Genomic DNA, 10,239 nt, shown 5'->3' on the forward strand with positions numbered 1-10,239 from the left:
ATAAAGATCTGAAACCTTGATATTTTAATATTCAAATTCTTGCTTCAGTGGAACTACTCGAAAGTATGTAAAGAGTTATTGTGAGCAATCTTGGTCGGCACATTCAAGAGAGACATCAGAGCAGAGTGAACCTGAAGAAAGACAAACTCAGGCAATATAAGTTAAGACTGTGTCATTTGAATATAAAATGTAATTTATTTTTACTTTCAACAGTTTTGCAACATTTTTGTGGGATTTTAAAAAATCTTTTAGGACATAATAACACAAACACCAGTAAATATTACCTTTGTGAGTATTTGTTGTGTCAGAGGGATGTTATGAATTCTTACTAACTAGAACTATATATAACTTGCTGTTATTACAGTTTTTTTTACCTGAGAAATACTTCCTAAAACATTCTGAAAATTATTGCAATTTAGAATGCTTTTATTAATGTTTATAGATTAGTGAATGCCCTCTATCCACAAGGCTTACATTTGTATTTTTAAAGTCACAAAACCTGCTAAATAAACAGCAAAACACATGCTTCCTTTGCAATTTTTATTGTTCTTGTTCATTTAATTACATTGTTAAGTCTATACATGAACTATCAACTGTCCTGACAACTGCTGTACAGAGGCTCAAAGTGTTTGAAATGAAATAAATAAGACATAATAACCTCCCAAGAAAAACTACCGGTCGTCGGTCGTAAATTCAGTCACCAAAAACGACCTGTACTTATATTTGAGTGACAGTCACCATGTAGCGGCCGTAGTTATTATGACCAGGAGAAGTGACGCAGTTCAGATGATGTCTGCATAAGGTGACTTATTAGGAGGAAGCGGGTTGGGAGGATTGCTATAGTTAGCCAGATGGCAAGCAGGAGACTGCTATTTTCTTCCCATTTCCAACTACAAGCCAGGACATTAAAAAAAAAAAAAGGGTAAAATGATTTTCACTATTGCCATGACGACGAAGGTTGCTTTAAGGAACTTTTTAAGGAACTTTTAAGGTTACTACTTCCTTAAAGGAACTTTGTCACAGGGGAACAAGACGAACTGGCACTGAGGGAAGGGAACACTAAGACTATATACTCTAGGGGAGGGGAGACAATGGCCCAATCCCAATGTCCCCCCTAAACCCTAAGCCCGAACCCTCATTGACTTAATTGATGTCACCTGGTAAGTGCTTGAGTGTGAGAGAGTACAAGGGCTCAAAATGATTTAAATAGGAAAGGGACAGCACTTTGCAACATATCACGTTACCTTGATGACATCAAAACATATTATGTGTGATTGTGGGTTTGGGACTTTTTATTCAATACTTTATTGCCATATCCACACGATTGATTAGAATTTGTCTTAGTGAGCTCACTTAAACAAAAATAGAAAAAGACAAAAATTACCTCTCACTCATAAAGCACATAATACATTAAACAAAGTGTAAAACAAAGTCTGTGAGTCTGTGGGTGTGGTAAGGTGGTAAGCATACAGGAGGAAAGCACATGAGGGCAGGAAGTGAAGGACCTGAAACAAGACAAGAAGTGAGTATCAAAATAAAACAGGAAGTACAAGACAAAGAACACTAGGAGAAACAAAAAGGTAACTTAACTATCCAGATGGGGTGTGACAACTATTTTAACTAGCTTTCATAAAATGTGGTGTAATTCCAATATGTTCCCTATTAATTGTAATTTTTGAGATAATGTATAAATATTGTCATATTTACTTCTTAACAGTGTGAACATGGAAGCAACATCTGTATAGTTATTGAATAACACTGTGAGGGAGTTCATTAACACTACACACTAGTGTTGAGGAAAGTTAACACTGGTTAGAGTCAAGGTGTTTTGACACAAAGCGTCAGCATTAACTCCACCATAATTCCAAATTACTCACACTTACTAAAATACTTTTCTTTTCATTTTTGGGATACATGTGCTGGTTGCTTGCTATTTTTCCACATGGCAAGGCTATTTCAATATACTGTATGAGTCTAAAACAAACGATAATGGAATGAAATGCACATTTTATGAAAATTGTGAATACTGTAAGAACCATCACTGTTTGATTTGAGATTTAATTTGTGCTTTATGGGCATCATATAATATTGATATAATATAATATTTAATATTTAATATTTTTGAGTGGTTACACATGTCAGTCTATGGGTTAATATGCATACTAGGGTTGGGTACTGAACTCGTCACTTCATATAATTTAGGTGCAATCAGTGCCACATTTTGGTACCTTGTGGGACTGAGCACAGTCCCTAAATAAGTTTTAAAAACATACATTTACCGACAAAAGTGTCTTTCACAGAGGCTCTGACACTGACAGGAGCACCAGCCCGCAGATACGAAGAGATGTGACGGATCCACTTTACCAACCTGCATGATGGCTATCAGTTAGTTAGCACGGCTAACATCATTAGCATAGCTGTGCCATTCTGTGTGTAGTCCACAAACTGAATAAAAATAAGATGTAGCTGTGGTGTCTTCAACCTCCTAGTGTCAAACTCTGCACATACATCATTATGCACAGTGAAGTGTTGGAACAAGAAGAAAAATTCATTCTTGAGTGGAGGGGCACTTTAAATTATTTGGAAGTCTCAAACACCACCAGAGTCTTCATATAACAGCTACATTCTAAATTATGAGTGGTGTTAAACCTGTTCTCCACAAGTCTTGTGGTTTTACCTGATGTCCACAGGGATGCAAATTGTACACAAGCATAGACAGTGCAAACTCTGTCTGGGGTTTGAATATTATAATAATAATGAGAATATTCAATATAAATGGGGCAAAATCATTGCTGACGTTGTAATACTAACTCAGGGTGTAAAAAGTATTTTACAATAAGCTTCACAAATTCAATTTTTGAGGATACAAACATATGTGTGTTTAAAATGTAGCTAAATTATTGAATAATTCAGTTTATTCTCCTCATACTGTGAGTGGATATAGCCTTTTGTAATTACATCTTCTGCTTTTTTGACAGTCGAAAATCTGTCATGTCTGTTTGTTTTGCGTTACAGTAAATGACCCCTCTCACATATGGACTTTTTCCTCATCATCAGCAGGTCCATTCGTGATAACAAAAACTTTTGCATTTTAATATTTAAATGCTGACGTTCAGGTGACTACAAGAGATCACAGTGTTAGTAGAGAGTGCAATATGTTATTGAGAGCAGTCTACCAACACTTGTATACCAACAGTATATAAAATTTAGACTGCTAATTTAGATTTTTAATTCTTTCTAATTTAAATTAGATACTTTGGAAAATTTGATATTTTAAATCTTTACATGTTCACCATTTTACTAAGTACACACAGTAATAGGAACGCTTGGCATTATAAGGTAATCACACACACACACAACCCCAAGAATAAATATGACCTTTGCTTATTTTGTTGACATGGTGTCCAAAGGTTTGGGAGCATAATTGAAAAAAGCTGCATCTCCAATTTTCTTTTGGGTAGCTTTGTGGATCTCAAGCAGTCCTGCAGAGGAAGATCTAAGGGCTCGTGAGGGAGCATAAGGTATCAAGGAGTCTGATGTAGCTTGGCCCTGATCCATTGAGAGCTTTATAAACGAGTAACATTATGTTAAAATTGGTTGAGATTAGGTCTTTACAGATTGTAGAGACACAGCACTGTAGGTAACTCTCCTCTTTAGTAGCCAATAACTAAAGAACAGTGATACCTTTTCTTTCTGCTTGTTAACAGTCAACAACCTCAAGTGAGACCAACACAATAAACAGTTCAATTTGTGAGTGAAATGTCTGAAAGAGAGGGTCACTGAAAATAATTCATGTTTTAAGCAGTTTGCTCAGGTAGTATTTTGTGTAATGTACATTTTATCTGCTTGTGACATCTTTGTTTTCCATCACATTAGAATACTTCTGTCCACAAGGACAAGGACTTACTGTTGTTATCAATGGACACATTCCTGGCAGTGATAAAGATCTGACACCTCCACATTTTAATATTCAAAAGCTGATGTTAATGTAGCAACCAGAGATATTAACAGGACTATATACTATTGTATACATAATAGTCTATGTCAGCACAGAGGGGAGAGACATCAGAGCAGAGTGAATCTGAGAGCAGGAATCAGAAAATGTAAGTTAAGACTCTGTATCATGTCAAATCTAAGTCTTCTTTGAGTTATTCTGAATTTTGTGTTTTCAAGTGATTTTAAATCATGTGATGTTCAGTATTTTTGCCTCAGGTAGACTCAAAGACAAAATTCAGTAAATATGTGAAGCTTACTGCGTAAGGTTAAGTTTTGGTTGACACGGTGCCAGATGGGTATTTTGAATTAAATGTAATATAACTCAATGTTTTAACTGAATTTTCACTTTAAAAAATGTCTTATGAAACTCAAAGTAATAAAAACTAACATACATCACTAAATGTGCCAATTATAAGAAATACATTTTCTTAAATAGGTAATGAAATTTTAAAAGGGAATTGCAAAATTTAAATTTAAAAGGTTTATAAATTTAACTTCTTGGTTCCTCAGGTCATCAAGCATGTGTCTTTTAAATGTATCTAGAATTAAATCAGGTGAAGGTGCATTTAGTCACTATGATGCTGTTCTCTGGAACAAACCTGATGCCTGATGACCTGACATCTGCTACAACTGTATCTTCTTTTAAAGCAGTCTTAAAATATTGCTTTTTTTCTCAGACTTTTGTGTGTGTGGGTGTGTGTGTGTGTGTGTGTGTGTGTGTGTGTGTGTGTGTGTGTGTGTGTGTGTGTGTGTGTGTGTGTGTGTGTGTTTGTTTTTGTGCACGTCTGCTGTCGTCCATGGGTGAGTGCTGTTGTAGGAATAGTACAACATTTGTAAAAAGCTGTACTTTATGTGTGTGTTCATTGTATGGGTGGCTGAAAGGTTATTTTATTTATATGGAGTATTTTATTATATATGTGTTTTCTATCTCATCTGTTTACTGTTTTCTGTCTTTTACTGTAAAGCATATTGAGCTTACCTGTGTGTGAAATGTGCTTTATGAATACAATTGATTTGACTTGACTTTTCATCATTCCATTTACCAAAGTGCCTGCTGATCATATTCTGTCTCACAATTCAGTCATCTCCTGCTTTAACATTTACAGTTTCCATTTTAAGATGTTTAAGCAATGTGCCACCTAAATATTACAGTAACTTAACCCACAGAACAACAGCTGCAGCATCCTCACCATTACCACTACCATCATCCTATTCATCACTAACATCCTTTATATTATATCTATATTTGTACATCAAATCTTACACTTTGATGGGTTTTGATGGGGTTTCTGAATGTGAACCACTGTTGTATCTGATTTGATTATGATTTGCACATTTTCCACTGTATTCCTCTTTCTTATTAGACTCCTGCACAAGCCATGCGTGAGGGGAGAACTACAGTTTATTTAGCCTGAGCTTACAGTGTGTATTTATGCCAATGGAGACAAGCTGTTAAACTCACTGTGTTAAAATATCAGTTTCATCTAACAGGGCAAAGATGCAGTGGAGTCTGTTTCTGCTCATTCTGATGGGTAAGTGGATCATTGTAAAATGTAAACGTAAAACAGACAAAACAGACACTGTTATTGACCCTTCCCACCCTCACCCACACAAAGAAAACACACACACACACATACACACACACACACACACATACACACACAAGTAAATGAGCTCAATCCCATTAAATTAAAATGATGGTGTAAGTAGTGGGTGTGAGCTGGGATTTTGTTTTATTTATGAAATGCTTGCTATTCTTAAGCTCCAACAATGCAGTATTTTCTCTGGTTTTAGGTTCCTTCTTAACATGTCAACTATATGAGTACCACTTTATTGAAAAGCAAAAGACCTGGGATGATGCCCGGAAGTACTGCAGAGAGAAATATACAGACCTGGCCACAGTGTATGACATGACAGATGTGAGGAGACTCCTCAACTCTAGAAAGGATCAACAGGAAGCCTGGATTGGACTGTACAACCAGTCTCTGCCAGGGGTGGAGTATGATGCAACTGAGACAAAATGGTGTCATGGACAACTAAGGGTTGAGAGATGTTTTCGGATACTTGACTGTATAATTCGCTTATACTGGAGTCCTACCCCTTGTACTGAGAAACATGGATTTATCTGCTATGATGGTGAGAATAGTTTTGAGCCTATTTTGTACATTTTGGTTTTCTAACAATTGCACTATATATGTATGTATCTTTTTGGGTGAAAATGATTTAAAACTACATAACTACCTGACTTTGTGTGTTTCAAAAATCATTCCAAAGCCACATGTATGTGACTTTTTTTTTTTTTTTTTGTCAAGAACGTAAGATTAATTGGTAAGTTTGGTGAGATACTTCCACTTCTTTAACTGTATTCTAATCAATTTTATTTGTGATTGAAAGAACCACTCTCATGTTTGTACAATAAATACAAAGAAGCCAGTTAGCTCAGCTTAGCTTAGCAAGACTGGAAACAGTGAGAAACAGCTATTCTGGCTCTGTCCAAAGGTAACAAAATCCACCTACCAGCACCTCTAAAGCTCACTGATTAACACGTCATATCTCATCTGTTTAATTCATACAAAACTGAAGTGTAAAACCAATAAGTTTGTTTATGAAGGGTTATGTGCTGGACTGTTTCTTGACTGGGAGCAGTTGCCAGGCAACCAGCAGGGACTCTAGGAAGTTAATGCTCAAGAAATAGTCTGACCCATAACGTACCCGCAAAAAACACTCAGTGTCACTCTAAGACTGCGGGTTTTGTATGAATTAAACAAACAAGATATAAAATGTTAATTGGCGAAGTTTAGATGTGCTAGTAGGCAGATTTTGTTACTGTTTCCAGTCTTTTGCTAAACTAAGCTAACCAGCTGCTGACAGTAGCTTTACATTCACCGAACAAACATGAGAGTGATATCAGAAATAAAGCAAAGAAGCGTGTTTCTCAAAATGTTTAACTATTCCTTTAAGTAATTTATCATTCTGTACCTCACACACTTCTAGAAAATCTCTGAACTGCACTTATCAAGGAAAACTGAAGCTATTATTTTGCTTTACATCACAAAATGAATGTGTATTTCATAAAAAAGACAGAATATTAGATAATGCAAGTTTTTCTGTTTACGCCACAGGAAAGAAGCCACACAAAAAATTCCATTTGATTAAAAAAACGAAGACGTGGCCAGAGGCTCAGAGCTACTGCAGAGAAAAACACACGGACCTGGTCAGCGGACTCAACCAGTTAGAAGACGAAGAGCTAATAAGAAAGATAAAAAACAGTCATTTAGGAATATATTGGGTCGGTATGTTCAGAGATAACTGGAGGTGGTCAGATGGGAGTCCTTCCTCTTTCAGACACTGGGATCACAACTATTTTGACAATCAGTCAGTTGAAAAGAAATGTGCAGTGACCATGTTGGATGAAACAGGCAGATGGCAGACTGGTAACTGTGATGACAAAAAATCCTTCTTCTGTTATGATGGTGAGTTTTCATAGTTTGCTCTATGGGAACAGCACTGGAAACAGTCTGAAGATGAAGCTGGATTTATTGATTTATTCATTCATTTTACATCTAGATTCTGTAGCCTATGCATTCTTACCTCACAGCTACATGTACATAAACTCAAGCTGTTCTGTTTTTCTTTTTTTTTTACAATGATTGGTTTCTTAAATTGTGCAGCTTTCGTTTTGTTAAGTCTTGTTTACATCAGAGATCTTGTGTTTATCAGAGATGCTGCTAGCTCTAAAATGATTTACATACTGTCTTTTTTTAAGGTTAAAATGGTCAAATTTAAAGACATTTAACTTTGACACCAAACATAATATCAGTGACTACAACCTACTTTTTTAATATTAGCTTTTGAAAATCCTTATTGGAGCCCAGAGTCCTCAACAATGAACCAAACAAAGCTACTAGTATGATCCTGTGTTTGTTTCAATGTCTTCCATGACAGATAAAGTGATCCTGATCAATGAAAACAAGACCTGGGAGGAGGCCTTGTATTACTGCAGAGAGAAATACCGTGACCTGGTCTCCATCACTAACCCTGATGAGCAGAGTTGGGTCGAAAAGAGAGCCAAGATCGCTGACAGTCCCTTCGTCTGGCTGGGACTACGCTACACCTGCACTCTGGATTTCTGGTTCTGGGTCAGTGATGAGGTCGTCTCCTATAAGAACTGGGCCTCACCTGGACAGAAGGATGAGTGTGACATGTCTGGAGCCATGGACAGAGGAGGACAACATCAGTGGATCAGACACCTTGATAATGAGAAGTTTAATTTCATCTGTTCCAAGTTTTAAAACCTTTGATTTCCATTTACTCACTTTGTTTGGTTGTGTATTTTTCTTGAACAATTTTATATTATTACTGTTCCATTGCTTCATTCAGTTTTAGAGAAAGTACGACACTAAAGTCAATTACAAGTACTGCAGGATTACTAAACTTCATCTGTGCTCTTTAGTAAGTTGTGAAATGAAATGTAAAACAAAAAATTAGATGTTGCACTGAATGACTACTGAGAATGTTCACATTTCAGTAGCTGTCTGGACAATTATTATTAATATGAATAAATATTTTTCTGTCTCTTTGTCCTGATTCAGGGACATCTGAGCTCTCTTTGTCATGCTGGATGACATATCACTACTTTGTTTATCCATGAGGATTTTGTTACATTTTTCTTTTAAAGTGTGGGCTTTTTATTCATTTTTTGAGGCTATATTTTCCATCCCATCAGGGTGGTAGTATGTATACAAGAGGAAATAGAAATAAATATACCAATCCATACTGGTGTGCTGTAGTAAATATCTCATATACTCACTCTGGAATATTTTATCTTAATTTTTAAAGTTTTGGTTAAGATCTGGTGATGGTGACGAAATGTAAAATCATATTTCTTTGAGTTTTATGTAAACAGATACTTGATTTATTTGATGCTCAATAAACTGTTAAACTACATAGTGTTTTTTTCTTTTTTATGTTCAACCAGTGATGCCTGATTTTAGAATGAAAATGCAGACCATAATGTACAGTGTGAAAGCACTTGTTAAAGAAAACCATCACAATAGAACTTAGCAAAGAGTAACATTAATGACTGCAAAACAAAAAAAAAAAAACAATAACCCCAAACATGTCTGGACATGTTCTGAAACTGATTTACATATAATTCAGTTGTTTTTAAATCTTTCTGGGTGTCATTCTTAAATGACAGTCGATTAAGAGAAGTGGTGGAAGACCTACACAGATCCTTTATTTAAGTAAAAGCACCAGGACCAAATAAAAACACTCCATTAGCAGTAAAAGTTCTTCATTAGTAAAGGTATGAACAAAATGTACTTAAATTATCAAAAGTAAAGTTTGCTCAACAGAATAATGGCTCTGGCTGTTACTGATACAATATATTAATATAGATTGTTTTTACTGATGCATCAGTGTTAATGCAGCATTTTACTGTTGTAACTAGTTGAACTATTTTTTATGTCTATGTGTATATTTTAGTTCAATGGCTCCAGGTAGTGAAATGATTAACTAGCATAAGAAATAAGAATGACAAAGTTCTGCTATGTCTGTTCATCTTTTCGGACTTTCTACTAATTGTTACTGTTTCTGTGAAATATTGGAAAATTACACCTCTATTGGCCTCAAACGATTATTTAAATCTCTGAAGTTTAGAATAGCTAACTACACCTGAAATGTGTCAAGGGCCCCAACAAGATGCTGTTTTTTAAGCCGTAAAGTTTAGAAACAACCTGTTTAATCTGTAACAATGTATTGTCAGATAAATGTGGTGGGTAAAAGTACAATATTTCCCTCTGCAGTGTAGTGAAGTACAAGTAGACTATGGGAATGCTCAAGAAAGTAGGAAGTCATGTTTTTGTTGTTGTTGTCCTTTTAGTTACTGTAAGTTAGGTTTGTTTTTGTTGGTGACACCTTGGGCTATTTATTAAATATGACAGAGGGCGCACCAAGGCACAACATCAGCAACAACCATCAGCAGCTGCCAGCAGCGCTTCACTCTAACATGTTCAGACTTGTATTTGTTTGCCCGAATAAAAATACATTATTCTGCAAAGCACAAATAGTGTTTTTTTTTACCAATATTTCTTGCATACAAATATTTTTAAAATGATCTGTTTTTGCGGGAAAAAAAAGAAAAAACATGTCAAATATCACCACGCAGGTCGGTTACATCGCTATCTCAGTCTCTCTCCTCTGCTCCGCAGTTACGTCTATCAGCAGGTCTCAACGAGGGGA

General features: G+C 35.7%; 1 protein-coding gene across 1 annotated transcript; it reads left to right on the top strand.

The window, feature by feature from the left end:
• Nucleotides 1-1,201: 1,201 nt before the first annotated feature.
• Nucleotides 1,202-8,288, top strand: LOC121889946 (macrophage mannose receptor 1-like). Its single transcript, XM_042402190.1, has 5 exons — nt 1,202-1,580; nt 5,488-5,528; nt 5,791-6,132; nt 7,119-7,469; nt 7,942-8,288. The coding sequence occupies exons 2-5, from the start codon at nt 5,495-5,497 to the stop codon at nt 8,286-8,288; spliced, it is 1,074 nt and encodes a 357-aa protein (XP_042258124.1). The 5' UTR covers nt 1,202-1,580; nt 5,488-5,494.
• The last annotated feature ends 1,951 nt before the right edge of the window (nt 8,289-10,239 follow it).

The sequence above is a fragment of the Thunnus maccoyii genome, chromosome 22 (assembly GCF_910596095.1).
Source record: "Thunnus maccoyii chromosome 22, fThuMac1.1, whole genome shotgun sequence".
NCBI classification, from domain to species: domain Eukaryota; kingdom Metazoa; phylum Chordata; class Actinopteri; order Scombriformes; family Scombridae; genus Thunnus; species Thunnus maccoyii.

Coding starts and splice junctions, on each gene's coding strand:
- LOC121889946 (XM_042402190.1), top strand. CDS start 5,495: ATGCAGTGGAGTCTGTTTCTGCTCATTCTGATGG. Junction 6,133..7,118: donor TGGATTTATCTGCTATGATG/GTGAGAATAGTT, acceptor TTTACGCCACAG/GAAAGAAGCCACACAAAAAA. Junction 7,470..7,941: donor ATCCTTCTTCTGTTATGATG/GTGAGTTTTCAT, acceptor CTTCCATGACAG/ATAAAGTGATCCTGATCAAT.